The sequence below is a fragment of the Dama dama genome, chromosome 14, assembly GCF_033118175.1.
Source record: "Dama dama isolate Ldn47 chromosome 14, ASM3311817v1, whole genome shotgun sequence".
In the NCBI taxonomy this organism is placed as follows: domain Eukaryota; kingdom Metazoa; phylum Chordata; class Mammalia; order Artiodactyla; family Cervidae; genus Dama; species Dama dama.
In genome coordinates this window covers 40182967-40198996 of record NC_083694.1, presented here as the reverse complement: position 1 = coordinate 40198996, position 16030 = coordinate 40182967, and the positions used below count along the sequence as shown (strand labels likewise).

General features: G+C 43.9%; 1 protein-coding gene across 3 annotated transcripts in view; it reads left to right on the top strand.

Annotated features, from left to right (window-relative positions):
* The window catches only part of PEX14 (peroxisomal biogenesis factor 14), a 135774-nt gene that overhangs the window by 94972 nt on the left and 24772 nt on the right, over positions 1 to 16030 (top strand). For all 3 annotated transcript variants that reach the window (XM_061160423.1, XM_061160422.1, XM_061160421.1), the window contains exon 4: positions 12016 to 12144. In XM_061160423.1, coding sequence (XP_061016406.1) covers positions 12016 to 12144 — 129 coding nt within the window. The remainder of the gene's footprint in view (positions 1 to 12015; positions 12145 to 16030) is intronic.

The window sequence follows — 16030 nt, the reverse complement described above, 5'->3', positions numbered from 1 at the left end:
TACATAACAGTTAGAATGAACCAGGGCTGAGGGCAATGGGAGGATGAATCTCTCAAGCATAACATTGAGTGGAAGAAATCCTTTGTAAAAGTATGCTTTTTGTGTTATTCCATTTATGTAAAGCTCAAACGTAAGTGGTCTTGACCAGTGGTGTTAGAAGTTACGTGGCAGCTGTGGGGAGCAGGGGACACACCTGAAGCTGTCCTGGCTCGGATCTGAGTGGTCGTTACCTGGACGTCTCACTGGGTGAAAATTCATTAAGCTGCACACCTCACATTTGCATGCTTTTCTGTATGTTTATAGAACCCAAAGAAATGTATACTTAAAACTATAGTGAGACCATCTTTTTTCCTTTCAGAATGACAAAGATAAAAGGCCTTGATAAGATCATATAGGCAAAGTTGTGGGAAACAGACACGTGCACACTGCTGGGAATGTAAGTGGAAATAACCTCTGCGAAGAGCAGTTTGTCAGTTTTTATCAAAATTAAAACTGCACATATCTGAAGATCCCCTGGAGAATGGAATGGCTACTTCCAGGGACATACTTGCAAATGTACAAGGCCTTGTATTGGGACTTTGTTTATAACAGTAAAAGTTTACTAAGGGACAAATTAAGTTATGGTACATGGATGTGACAGAATACCTCATAGCCGTTAAAATAAGAGCGGGAGGGCTCTACAAATACTGACAGTATGGAATGTGTTCAAAAATATAGCAAAGTATAAAGCAGTATTTATAATATTCTATTATTTGTATTAGAAGTAATTATGTGTGAATATAAATATTAATATATACATATGCATGTAGTCATGTATGAATGTGAGAGTTGGACCATAAAGAAGGCTGAGCACTTTAGACTGATGCTTTTGAATTGTGACGTTGGAGAAGACTCTTGAGAGTCCCCTGGACTGCAAGGAGATCAAACCTGTCAATCCTAAAGGAAATCAGTCCTGAATATTCATTGGAAGGACTGATGCTGAAGCTGAAACTCCAATACTTTGTCTACCTGATGTGAAAAACTGGCTCATTGGAAAAGACCCTGATGCTGGGAAAGATTGAGGGCAGAAGGAGAAGGGGATAACAGAGGATGAGATGGTTGGATGGCATCACTGACTCAATGGACATGAGTTTGAGCAAGCTCCAGGAGATGGTGAAGGACAGGGAAGCCTGATATGCTGCGGTCCATGGGGTCGCAAAGTGTCGGGCACAACTGAGCAACTGAACAACAAGAACATATACATGTGTAACATATGAAATATAAGAAAAAGTGAAAGTGATAGTTGCTCAGTCATGTCCACAACTCATTGCAGCCCCATGGACTGCAGCCCGCCAGGCTTCTCTGTTCATGAAATTCTCTAGGCAAGAATACTAGAGTGGGTTGCTATTCCCTTCTCCATGGGATCTTCCTGATTCAGCGATTGAACCCGTGTCTCCTGCATCATAGGCGGATTCTTTACCATCTGAGCCACCAGGAAATTTCCATATATATATGTATATATATGATATATGAATATATGAAAGCAATTTAATATTCATGGACTACCTATAGAAAGTGTATAAGAAACTAGTAGTGGTGGTGGCCTCTGGAAGAGAGAACTGGTTGGCCTGGTGGCAGGAGTGGGAAGGAGACTTAACTTCTCATATACCCTTTTGCATCTTTAGAATACAGAATTGGACTATGGGGATATAGCTGGGGTTTCCCAGGTGATGCAGTGGTAAAGAATCCGCATGCCAGTGTTAGGAGACGCAGGAGACATGGGTTTGATCCCTGGATCAGAACGATCCCCTGGAGAAGGAAATAGCAACCCACTCCAGTATTGTTGCCTGGGAAATCTCATGGACAGAGGAGCCTGGTAGGCTACAGGGCATAGGGTTGCAGAGTCGGATAGGACTGAGCAACTGAACACACCCATACAGACACATGAGAATATATCTATTAAGTATTAATTTTCAAAATAATTGTTCAAAATCCCTTAGAAAGATGTGATGCAGGAGACTGGTGTCTTCCCTTTCAGTAGGTCCAGTATAGCCTAATGTTTCTTCACAGTGAAACAGATCTTTGGTTTAACAACAGATGATATGATTGGCTTCGCATAGGGGTCCCAAGTTTTTTGTGGGGGAAAACCCCTCGCAGCAGGGTGCTCAGGCTGCCCGGGTGTGAAGGATCTGATGAGTGGATAGTAAATTCAGACCTCCTGTCTTTTGTTCACTCGAAGACTCAACACTCATTGAATGAAAGGGTGGGCCTCTCTGTACTGTTGATAATGTAATTTTTCCTTCCCTCCTTACTTCAGAACAAGGATAAGTTGAATTCAGATTAAGTTAAAAGTGATGCAACACTGCTTCTTTTTGTACTTTTAAAAAATGTAATCGTCTTATGCTATGAGTATAACATCTGCTTTTTTATGTCTTAATGTATCAAAAGCATTTTCCTATGCCATCACAAATTGTTCATGTGACTGTGAACGTTTGAATAGTATTACATTACTCAAATGTGTGATAATTTGCCTAATCATTCCTCTTTGGGCATTTATGTTGTTTAAATTTTTGGTTATTATTAAAAAATGGCAACAAGCCACCTTTGTATATTAGTCTAATACTACATTATTTTACTGTTCCTTAGGAGTAAAACAGTTGTCAAAGGTTGTGAATATTTTAAAATACTCCTGAGATAAGAGTGCTGAGTAGTCTTCCAATAACTGCTCGGTTTTCTCTTCCATAGCACCCTTGCCAGCTTTGGGTATTCTCATGCAAAAAGGTCATTTTTAATTTGAAAAAACTCAAGTCTTAATAATTTTAGCAGTACATTGACTGATATGCTTTTCTTTATCTTCCATGTTTTCTGTAGTTGAAGTGTTATCTTTTTCAATAGGTAGATGTAACTGTATATTAAATGTCGTCTGTCTATATATTATAATGTTACAGATAGTATATTATAGGTAGGAGACAGCCAAAATACTCATCCAATATAAGAAATTGGGGGGAAGAGGAAAGCTGCCATTTCACAGGTAGGAAAGGTGAGCTCACCTCTCTCACACATAGCGTAGCAAAGTAAGCACTCAGATATTTATGGATATGGTTAAGTGTGTGTGTGTGTGTGTGTGTGCTAAGTCACTTATGGTTGAGTACTTAATATTTTTCACTAATAATGAACTGCACTAATAATGTAGTGTAGAACTACACTAATAATGTTGACAGTAGCAACCAATACCAGATTCATTTGAGCTACACAAATAGGTGGTGACAAAGTAATGTTTTGACCCATTAGAACATAACATGTTTTAATGTGTTCATATCAGATTAACATGAGGACTTAAAAAAATCTGATAGCTGCATGGTAATTTAAAACTCTAGGAAGCAAGTTGAATGGCAAATAACAAACCTTTCTGATCATATGTTTATGATTCAAGATGTAAAAGAAAACCCCACATGAACATGGAACTTCTGTAGCATTCAGCTGAGTAACAGAGTGTACCCTTGGTACCTGGAACTCTTGTGACAGGGTTTTCTTTAAGGAACAAAAATCTCCACCTTGGTTTGTGCCCCACAGTACAATTGTTTCCCAAATCAGGCTGTTTCCAGTAACATATGAAACAGCGTATGGCTATCCCTCCCATCCCAAAGCAAATGTTTGTTTTGTTGCAGCGATGGAAACATTTCCATTGGTGAAGCAAATATTTAGAGCTGAAAGAAACATTTGGGCAGCCAGGATGTGTCAAAATAGAACAGATGCCTGCCTTTCGAAAAATACGATTAAAAAAAAAGAAAGCCACCTTGTACTTGATTGCTGGCATTACAGCCACAATGGGTTAAGCAAGAAATTAGATGCTGTGAATGTCATTCTAATCAGAGCTTCTGGGCATATCTCTGCACCTTCTTCCTTGGCTTTTCTCTTCCAGAAAATGGGGATAATCATTCCAAGTGATTTTGTTAACAATTAAGTTTCCTTTTTCCCTCCAAATATTTTCTTTGTTCTTAACAATTAATTTATTCTCTTGAGTCAGAAATATGTTCACATGGAACACAGTTCATAAGGATATACAGTGAAAAGGCTGCCTTCAGTCTATGTCCCCAGCTAGTCTCCTCTCCACCTGGGACCAACATTACCTGTTTCTCATCTATCTTTATTTTATGCTTATACACATGACTAAACAGATGTGTTTGTGTGTGTGCATACTTATATTCTTTTTTTTTTTAAACATAGAGGTTCCATGCACCCTTCATCTAGTTTTCCCTATGTTCCATTTATCCTTTTTGTTTTCCTCATCTTTGAGACTGTTTGTTCTAAGAGTTTGCGTATTTAAAAATGCACTGTGTCAGGTAGCAGGCTGGGGAGCAGGCAGGTCAGGCCGCACTTGCTCCATCCCTCCAGGGCGGTAGGAAGAGCACTGTGTTGGGCGTCTGGTTTTGCCCTGGGTCTCATCATGGCTGTCGGTCAGTGCTCCCTCTCCCTGATCTATTCTCTCCAGCTGTAAAACAGAAGGAAAGGAAAAGGAAAAGAACAGGTTAGATGAACTTCAGCTTTTCTTCCAGATCTGAATTACTTTGGTCGTCAAAGGTGAAGTTTTCTTTTTCTTTAAACAAACTTCACTGCCTCTTTTAAAGGGAGTAAGAGTCAAGTATGGTTAAAGGTGTTTATTAACTTGGCTTTCCTATCTATGCACAAACATACATCTGGCTTCCCTGGCCTTCGGCGTTCAAGTAACAGTGATCCCTGATATTCCTACTCCTCAGTCCTCAGACGTAGTTCCTCCCCAGGACTTGTTCGATGCACAGTGGGAAGGGCTGGCTTCCCAGCCTGTTGCCAGGAACCTGCAGGGTTAGACACCGCTGTCCGGCACAGCCAGCAGCCGTGTTTGTCGGGCTTTGGAATTGATGATCATATATGAGAAGCAACTCCTCTGTTTTTGTTTTTAATTTAGCAGAGAGGGATTAAGAGGAAAAAAAGGCAAAGCCTTTAGACGCTGGATCTAAAAATAGACATCATGGATGCTGATTGGAAACCCTCCCAGTCTTTCATATGAGAGATCTCAATTTGTGTTACACAGAGGGGCAGCTCACGTCTGTCTTGTTCACCAGTTATACTACTCCCCAGAGAAGCTCAATAAATTTTATAGGGAAGTTTCCTCCTTATGCGGAAGGAGCTTAAGCTCAGCGACTGGTGTGGCTGAAATAATTTAGGGCTCCAAGGGAGTCCGTCCACCTTGTAGAGTAATGTAACAGAAGTAAATGTGCAGAAACTTTTGATTTTGGTTGATTTGGCCATGCCATCAATGGTGCTGGGCTCTGGCTCCTATGACCCCACCCTGTCTGATCTGGAATAAAACTGCTCCCCAGAACTTGCATTTAGTTCCACTGCTAAAATGACCCTTCTGCCTGATTCACTGGCAGTGGTTGTGGAGCTTGCCTTCTGGGGTTCTGCTGTTTCCACCACTAGTCCTTTGATGCCTCTGAACTTGGCTGAGTTTTTATATTTTCCGTTTGACTCTCTAAGCGGCACAAAGAGCCTCTCTCACGGACATTAAGAAAGCAGAGCTGCCTTCTCTGCTTAGACTGACGGTGGACCAAGCCTGGCGGGCTCCTCAGTCTCTGAGCTCGCGGCGCAGTACCTTGTGCACTGGCTTTTTACTCAGTGATTTATGCCCGGAGACGTGGCTGGGTGATATCCAGTGTCCTTTTGTCTTTGTGTTTATTTTTCTTGAACATTTAATGTATTTAAAGGATATATTGTCTTTATGGTTCACTGGGATAAAGGAGGGGATTGGTGCGAGTTTTAATGAGAGGTCCCTGGCTCTCTGTGTTGAGATGAGAGTTATATTCTTGCTTAGATATCTTTCTTTCTTTCCATAGGTGGCAGGAGGCAGTGTTTTGCTGCTTTTTGAAATAGCATTTCTGCCTAACGATTTTTAGAAGGATACTGAGGACATTCAATTTCAGGGCATCCTCAGCAACTTTTCCTCCTGTTGTTTAAACTTTGCTTATTTAAGGAGAGATGACAGTGTCGTGTCTTGTTCTTGAATTTACATATCAATATGAAAATAGTGGAGACTGGCCCCACCATCAGATCAATTTTTATAAAAACTCTTTGCATTCAGAGTAATGCTGTTTGAAACTAGTTTTCTCAGAAACTGTTTTTTTGCTGCTTGGGAAGTGTTAATCAGCGGAGGAGAAAGCATTTGGCTTATTTGCTTAATATTTTAACGAAGTGAATTAGGTTGGGGGGCTGGGGGGAGGGGATAAGAAAGTGGGTGGGGGAGGCCCCATAAACAAGGTGATATATAATATTTTTTTTGTTCTCCTTTTAAATAAATACCGATCAGCTTTATGTTCAGAGACAATAGGAGCCGTTGGCTTAAATTTGCAGTTTACTGTATTTATGGCTGTAATATCAAGGTGCTGCCGTCGTAATTTCATGCCCCAATGAGAAGAGCAAGGTCGAAGCAAATGCTTCCATCGGCATCTGCTAACACACTAACTCATAAACAAGGCCCGGCTGGATCAGGTGGCACGGAATAATACAGGCTAATGAAATACAGCACAGCTTTCCATTACTGTTAGTTTTTACAGTGTCGTCATTACGTGTAATTTATGTTTAAAAAATTCAATTTTATACAAGGCACTGGGAAATAGGGGTCTACAGGTCATCCAACGACTTTTAGAGGCTCTGAGAGTCCTTATTGTACTCCACCATTCCAACAAAATGTTAATAAAATTAAAAAAAAAAAAAAAATACTTTTTTCCCCTGTCTCCTCCCCTAACCTTTTCTGAGAGAGTTGATTTTTCTTTTAATTTGGGGAGTATTTTTAGCCAGCTGTCTTCTTTGCCTCATCTCCTCCCAGATGTGCCTGGGTAGATAACTAGTTGTGTTCCGAGAGAGGTGACCCTGCTCAGTTCCCCCACATCCCAGATGAATTTCCCAAGTCCTGTAAATAGACGACTGAGATGAGGGAGGGAGACAGCCGAGTGGCCAGCCCATAACTGCTGCCCGTGGCCATTGGACCCCTGGCCCTGTTCCCTGATCCCCGTCAGACTCCACATTTTTATTATAAAACTCGAGCTGGGCCGAACGGTGCTGTTGGGCGTTCATCACCTTGCTTATTTCCCAGCTATTCCCTACCCCTGCTGTCCCGGTGGTTGTTTGACCTGAGGATACAGAGAACAGTGCTGTCTGCTGTCCTCTTGTCTCTCTGCTTCCCCTGCACGGAGCCAGGCAGTGCCCAGCAGATCCTTATTCTGACAAAGTCTGGTTTGGTTTTGTTTGCATTTTAATAGAAACCTTTAAACAATTTTGTTTATCTTCTAAGGGATAAAAATAAGCAGGTGTGGCAGCCTTGAGGCCATTGACTTCAGTTGCTGCAGCTTTATTAATCAGCAGAATGTAGCTTGTTTGTTCTGTCCTTTTAAAAGAATCCCACCCTGCAGAAAGTGTTGGAAGAGAAGTCCCTGCGCAGCGTCTACACGGGGGCTTCTCCAGGGGAAGGGAACCGTTCCGGGAGGTAGATTCCAGAGAACCGAACCCAAGAGGACTAGAAGTCCTCCCTCCCTCCTTCTCTTCATCTGAGAGAGGCTCCCTCTGAATTCAGCGCAGTTTTGCAGATCAGGCAGCTGGGGTCTTAAAGGTGAAATGACAAGAGGCGGGCATCCCACTCTGCCTGCTCACCCTCGTGTCCCTTTCTGCTCCTCATAAGTAAAGCTAGCGAGGGGATGGGATAACTGAGCAGGACTTTCTTAGTTTTGCTCTCCGTCAATAACAGAGTTTAATTGTCATGTCACAGACTGGGGGAGGAGCTGGTAGCTCCTCAAATTGCTAGGTAGCAGAGGTGAAGACCCTGAGAGAGCATCAAAATGCAAAAGGCTAACAATATTAGGTCATGTCATTGACACCCCAGCTGAAAGGAAATGTTAGGCTTTCTTAAAATTGGTGAATTTTTCCAAAGGCAGCAGCTAAAGGATGACTTGAGGTGGGGTGACGGGGGAGGAGGTCTGCCTGCCAAAGGACGACGACACCCTTTTCTCCTGTCTGCTCTGCTCAGCCCTTGCTCAGTCCCTCTGCAGTTAGATTACTCCTTGCAGATAGCAATCAACTGGAAGGAAGTGTGTGTGTGTCTAATTTGCATGAGATTATTTAAAACAAAAAAAAAAAGGTCTGCATTAGTCAGGGTGATGGTAAACAACGCAAAGAGATGCCTTTTATAATATAGCCTGTGCCTCAGCTTTCAGAGCCAAATATAATTCACTTACAATTGGCAGTTTCCTTTATTATTCCTTTTAACCTTTTGGATTCTGCACGGTCTCTATCTAATCTCTCCACTGTTTGTCTCAGTGGGGGTCGGTGGAATCCCGGATGTCTTCTGTGTGGCCCCTGGGCAATGCCCCATCCGTCTGTAAGGGCATGATCCTTTCAGCACCAGGAGCTGGTGACAGGGTAGGTAAGTGCTGCGTTCAGAGAGGAGTAACACTCCACCTCACCTCCAGCTCTCTGAGTCCCTGATGAATCACTTGAGTTCTGTAGAGTCAGTCTTCCCTAAGCTGGCAGACACTCCAGAGGAGAGGCACTAAGGGAAGCGTAGGCACCAGCCTGTGAGAGGCCTTGGATTTATTTGATTAGAATATGAGGAGATGAGGTCGTTCTACCCTTGTCACTTGGTGGTGTTCAAAAAATTGTCCAGGTGACATTTGCAAGTAAGATCCAGGCGTTAAGTTCCCCTGTCATTTTGGTATAGCCGCATTCATTGGCTGTTACCTGACCCTGATGCTGGGAAAGATTGAGAGCAGGAGGAGAAGCGGGCAGCAGAGGATGAGATGGTTGAATGGCATGACCGACTCAATGGACATGAATTTGAGCGAAGTCTGGGAGATAGTGGAGGCCAGAGGAACCTGGCATGCTGCAGTCCCTGGGGTCTCAAAGAGTTGGGCACAACTTAGTGACTAAACAACATAGATGGGGTGCCGGTGAGGGGAGTGGGGGAAGATAGGTCAGTCCTTATATTTTAACAAGATTGAAGGCTTCAGGCATCATTTTGGAGTCTGCCTTTTGATGTGCTATAACTCTGTGCCGTCATGGGAAGTCACGAGGCTGGAGACGGAGAGTCTGGGGTTTCATCTGCTATCACCAGGCTTTTACTACTAGGATTTGAGGCATAGTGTTCACCCTCCTTAAACCTCAGTTCTTTTGTCTTTGTTTTTTAAATCTGTCAAATAAGGTCGGTGGTTCGGATGATGGCCCAGCTCTGAAATTATATTGTTCGTTGAGATTGTCAAAATGCTTCTTTTTAAAAAAAAAAAAGAAGAAGAAAAATAATTCATTTTCTGTAACTAAATCAAAAGCCTGCTTCTCCAGAGAACTGGGGATATCAGAACTCCAGCCAATGTAAATGTGATGCATCACATGATAAGGTCTCTGTGAAACAAGAGCTTGGAAGGAAGTGCTGATGCCCTTTAAGCCGTGGCCGCTCTTGTGGGCTTGGCTGCAATAACGCAGGGAACACGTTTTATTAGGAAAATAGGCTTCGTCAGAGCTCCAGGCCAGAGGGCAGGTCCACGGGCAGGGAGTCCTGTCCCTTTAACCGGCCCCAGCTCCCAGTGCCACAGCACAGCCTGTAACTTGCCGTATATTTCCCCAGTGCTAAACATTATCGTACTTGTTTATATTTGAAAGAGCCAAAAGGGAAAATGAGAATGCAACCGAATGCTCCTTTTGGGAGAATTACCCTCATTTGCAGCCAGCGACTGACAGGGCTCACGAACCACCAGGTTTATAAAGTCCCATCATGAGCCAGTGACCAGCCACTCGTGCTGATGCCACAGGCGCCCTGTCTCCTCTCGTGGCTGATAATGGGGGTGAAACTATTGATGATGGGGGTGAAACCATGCTGTTCCTACTAGAACTCGGAATGGGGCTCCCCTCCTACCTGGAAGGACAGACGGGCAGTCAGCACCTGGGCTGGAGCCTGGGAGGCGCTTGCTCGGGGAAGCGTGTTCCCTGTGTTTGCCCGGCTCGTCTGTCTGTCCTGCCCCTGTCCTTGGGAGGCTGCCGCACAGGAAAACGCTTTTTTCAATAAGCTGGGGCCTTAGGGAGGAGGAACGTCCCCCGCCTGGCCCCACGTACTCAAATTCAACTCTTGTATTTGAAGGTGCCATGGCCTTCCCTGGTGGCTCAGACAGTAAAGAATATGTCCTTAATGCAGGAGACCCGGGTTTGATCCCTAGGTCCGGAAGAGCCCCTGAAGAAGGGAATGGCAACCCACTCCAGCATTCTTGCCTGGAAAATTCCATGGGCAGAGGAGACCACGGAGCCTGGCAGGCTATATGCAGTCCATGGGGTTGCAAAGAGTCAGACACGACTGAGTGACTGAACAACAATAATAAGCGCCAGTGAATGGTTCCTTTGCCCCCTGCCAGCCTCTCTTCTGCCCCTGATGTCAGCCTATTGAGAGGATGCTGCACTTACTTGGGGGACCCAGCAGCCTTGGGACGCCATGGAGGAGTGACCTGGCCCGTACTGGCTGGCGTGCCGGGGTGAAGAGGACAGGAGATGCAGTGTTAAATGGGGAGGAACCTCAAGTGCTCAGTGCAGAGAGAAGAGATGGCCCAGGGCCATTTAGAGTCATCCAGGTATTCTCCCTTGACCACTTATGGTGAGGTGTGAGGAGTTTGAGGGGCAGCTGCAGCCAGCTCGCTTGCCAGCATGGTGCAGGGCAGCACTGAGCTTGGGCAGCACTTGAGCATTAATATGCTCTGGCTATTAGCCCCTTGGCACAGAGCGCAGGGCCCCACGCTTTGGAAGATGCTGATCCTTAGAACCTCCTTGTATTTCATCTACCCCCAGGGGCAGATAGACCATGCTGAGGGCCTCTAATGGGGAGCTGCTGAGCAGATGTGGACGCACTCTCGGCTCGAGTTTAAAAGCTCTGTGTGGTGGCTGGGCTGGATGCCGGCATTCCCAGAACAGCCAGAGTGCTTTGCAGACTAGCGGTGGCCTCCCACCTGCTTCTCCTACTCTCAGTGCCTGGAGTACTTCTGTGTGCAGGATCGCTTCCCTGACTGCCCTGTGGAACGATCTCACACCTGTGTGTCACTCTTGACAATCCTGAAGCTCTCGATCAATAGGTTGGGGCCCTCGTTTCTTCCCCGAGAGCCAGCATCCCCCATCTGCCTCCGACCTGTTGAAATATCCCAGCTGTGCGCCCACTGGACGTGTGGTCTTCATGGGTTTTTCACTTGCCTTTTATTCTTCCATGGGCAAATCCTCTCCACGTGTCATAGCCACTGCAGATGGCGCCCTGCTATTTCATGTCCCAAGTGCACTGTGGTTTAGAGTGTTGGGAGGATTTTTTTTTTTTTTTAAAGGAAAAAGAAAAACTAGCCAAAGGCGATATAGGCAGCTTGTGATAGGCTAGAGTAATAATCATCTGAAAGTTTGGGCCTGGCCTTGTTTTGATCTGTTTTCTTGTTTTATTTTCTTCTTTACATTCTATATCCCATTCATACTAATCACAGTCAGTCCTGATTTTTCTTTTTATTTCTGCATTTGTCATAAAATAAAGCAAATTATTCCCGTCTTCAGAAACGATCTAGACTAATTAGTCGTCTCACCCAATAATTAGTTTTTTGTTTCCCTGTCTGTTTTCATGCATTATTGTTAGTTTTTTCCCCTCTTTTTTTAACACCATTACAGATTAAAATGAGCCACATTTGCAGTTGATGGTATCTGATTTCGGGGGAAGAATGGAGAATTGCAGTACGGAGCGACTTCAAAAGCAGCAATAAACTCAAGGATAAATTAAGGAAATTGAATGAGCCACATTTGGAAGCAGTGTTGAGGCTAATATTCTGTCGCTTAAGGTTAAATTGCAGCCGAGAGAGGTTCCGGAGAATCCGAAATCGGGGAAGCAACTTAGCAGGATGCTAGGCGTCCTGTGACTCCAAGGTCTTTTCTCAAATGAAGATTTTCTTGCAGCCATGGACAGTGGCAAAAGGCACTCACCTGCAATTATGTCCTCTTCTCCCCCAGGGCTGACAGATGAAGAGATCGATTTGGCTTTCCAACAGTCAGGCACGGCTGCCGATGAGCCTGCGTCCTTGGGCCCAGCCACACAGGTGGTTCCTGTCCAGCCCCCTCACCTCATTTCGCAGCCATACAGTAAGTCACCTGCTCAAGCTCCTGCTTTAACCTTGACTGGGATTCAGGACTCTGGCCAAAGGGTAGTGCTTCATGTCTCTCAGACTCAGCAAGCCAGGGGAGACTGGGCATAGGAGATGGCTCTTGGGTTTTTCTAAAAAAGTGTGACACACCCAGTTCTCTTCTAGACAAACTTGTAAGTATGTGACAAAGGTTTAAGACACAAGAGACAAGAATAAATGAGTTTCTTGTTTTGTTTCAAGTATTTTGGTTTTGATCAAGAATCTGTAAAAGTATTTATTGGTTGTGTTTTCATTTTCTTACATTAGTACATTTTGCATGTTGAAGTGTTAGTTGCTCAATAGTGTCCAACTCTTTTATGACTCCATGGGCTATAGCTCACCAGGCTCCTCTGTCTATTGGATTTTCCAGGCAAGAATACTGGAATTGGTTGCCATTCCCTTCTCCAAGGAGTCTTCCCGACATAGGGATCGAACGCGGGTCTCCTGCATTGCAGGCAGATTCTTTACCATCTCAGCCACTAGAGAAGCCCATGTTACCGTTTTGCTAATGAGAACATAAACATCTAATTCATGGGTACATTCTTGTTTGGTCACTGAAATAACTTGTCTCCTAGTTTTATCTTTTAAAGTTAATATTAGCTGGTTTAAGCTAGCCGTCTCCACCCCACCCCTCTTCTTCCTTCCTTCCTTCCTTGTCCTGGCTATACCACATGTATTTATGTAGTGGCAGTCTGTGAGAGAATTTCAGGTTAAATGTGAAGGTCCTTTCTGAATGCAACTTTTAATTGTTACATGAGAACATGGCCCATGAGAGGTTTTTGTTGTTGTTAAATGAAAACCGCGTTTAGGAATAAAGATTCTTTAAGCCAGTAATAAATATACGCTTCCAAAATAGAGGCAGAACCCCATCTTTAAGTCACTTATGAAAAATCTAAAAAGGTAAAAATTGACTCCAAATCAATGGAAAATTGCTCAGTTTTGTGTGAAGACCTCAGCCTTGGATTTGCTGTCTTTCAAAATGCCTCTTCAATACTTGTCTATCTCAGAAGTTTTAATTTTTTCAAAACATGCTTTTAAAGTGTTAATATCCAGTTTTAAAATGCACAGTTTCAAATGCCAGACTCGTTTTGACCCCTACCACATGACCTGGAACCACTTCGCCGTCTTTCCCATAGACAGGGAGGTGCAGTCATTCGTATAGACAGCACAGGGCCAGGCAGTGGGTTAGAATCCACTTTGTGTGTTACAGGTCTCATTTAGACGTTGCCTTTCCTTTGCTCCCTGGATAAGACTGGGCAGTGAGACCAGGTTCCATGAACTCCAGTTGATCTCATCCTTGGTCACCTGGTCTCACAAACCACTCAGACCAGAGAACCAGTGCTCAGTGCTGAACCGTATCCCGGGGCTGCTGAGTCAGTGAGATTCACTCGTCAGCCTGGGACTCCATTCTTCCTGGCTAACGTTCTTGTCAAGCCATTGTGTTGCCTTGGGTCACTACACACACACTCCATGTTTCTTTTAAATCAAAGCCTGAATCTCTGCACTTTTTTTCCAGTTGTGGCCCTGGGCCCAGGGTTTGGTGGGATTTGTTGAGGATGGGTAGTGGCAGCTGGGGTACAGAATTCTCTAAGATGCACATCTGTTCTGTTCCAGCTGTTCCCTTCGTGACTTAATACTGAGCCGGTCTCCTGGCTACTTGGCAACTTCTTGCTCAGAACAGATTATTCTGTGAGTCACAGCATTGGCCTAAAACATCATACATTTGCCTACTTTCAGTGGACACAAAGGGTTAAAACGCTCACCTCTCTGAGAGGAGCAGAAGAATGGGGGTGGGGGGGGCCATTCAGTTATTTCAATCAGTCTCCTGCCCAGATCTCTCTGAGAAAAAGCATTGCTCCGTTTAGGTATTTAGGTAGGAGTATTTTTAAGAGTCTCCCAGCCCTAAAAATAAAATACATCTTCTTAGAGACAGACTCCTTCCTGCTTTGACACTAGTATAAAAACAGTGGTAATGGTAATTTTAAATACCTGGAGTTTTTAGTTGTCAGTGTTGAGCTCCACTCTTCTTGTACCGTTACCCTGCTCCTCTCAGCTCGGGGGTGACTCTCCCTCTCCACTTCTGTACTTTTGCCAAGAGGTGTCAAAACTACTCCAAAAAAAAAAAAAGCTTGATTTTGATTAATATAGAGAAACAAGACTTTGCCTGACTGATAATAAAACTGATAAATGACATTTGAATTACTTGTAGCGGTAATTTATTACATAAAATATCTTTTATTTGACATGCGATTAGTTGCTGGAAGCATCACTCAATCTGACTAGTTTAAACATGCTCTAAAATGAACCCCAGTAAAAACCAGGGCTGTCTGCTGTTGGCATTATGAAATATACTAATCCTGGAGTGAGGAAAAAAATCTGACTTTAAATATTTAAATGATTAATTGGGTTTATATATTTTTTTTACCTTTCTAACCCCCTTAATTACAAGCAAACTCAGGGGAGTTGCTGAACTAGGTGTGCAATCTGCATGCTTATCACTGAGGCATTGTCTGAGTCCTGGGAGGGATTTATGGCCTCCATTCATGTTTGTTCCTGCCGATTTTACATCTGGAGCTTGGGCAGCCTTTCCTTCCCATTTCTTGGCTTTTTAAGGACATTCCATCTCTGAGCCCAAGCCTAGAAAATGGGATTTTCTGGGCTCAGCCCCAAAACGCTCACGTCTGGGGGAGGGTGGCTTTTCCAAGACCACCCCTGGGAGCCCAGTGCTCACAGATCATCACCTCTTGCCCGCCCTCCTGCTTGGTGGCAGGTGTCCCACTCAGTTCCTCTTTTGATATCTGTGGTTGACCTTGAGGTGTTAGCAAATGTCAGTGTCAGCAAAGAGAACATGGAAACCCACCAGATTGGGACCAGTTCAGGTCGTCAGTGTTTATCAAGCACCTATGGTGAGACTCTTGAGCATATTTAAAAGGCATTGGGAGACTATTTGAGAGGGGGGTAGTTTGAATATACAAGGAAAATGAAATAATAATATATGTTTCCTGGGAAAGTTGGAAAAGAATGTGGAGTTGGTTCTGGGCACAAGTAGAAAGATTTATAGTAGATCACAGACGAGAAGTGCTTCCCAGTGGCTCAGTGGTAAAGAATCTGCCTGCAGTGCAGAAGACACAGGTTCGAGCCCAGGGGTGGAAGATCCCCTAGAGAAGGAAATGACAACCCACTCCATTATTCTTGCCTGGGAAATCCCATGGACAGAGGCATCTGGGGTCGCAAAGAGTCGGACACGACTGAGGGACTAAACAAAACAGCAACTATAAGCTCAGTTCAGTGTCATGAGAGATTTCAAAACATGATCTTTAAGATTCTTACAGGCTCTCTAAGAGAGATAAGATAAACTCTTAAGAAAAAGATAATAATATAAGACATTGTGATTTAATGCCAAAATTAATTATACAGACAAGAAACTCCACAGGAATACAGAAAAGAGAAAAATTAATGTGGGCTCAAGAAGTCGGAGAAGGCTTTGTGAAAGTGGTGGGAGGGGAAGCATGGTGTCACCTGGTGTGAGAATAAACCAGTGTTGTCAGGGCTTAAAAGAAAGTCGGGATGAGCTCAGGAGAAGTCAGATCAGGATGCGAGAGGAACTCTGACATTCTCTCTTCTCAGTTTGGTTTCTTTTTGTTCAACTTCAAAGCAGGAGTCAGTGTATGTGTCTATGCACAGAGCCTAACAGAGTCCCGAAGGTTAAGTCCTGATAAAACCTTGATTGATTGATTCATTCTAAGCAGACTTTTCTTCTTTCCTCCTGAAGAGACAAGAATCAAGGTAGCTTTGAGATACAGGCACGATCAGTGTGAATTTTATACGATAATCATTTTTCTTAG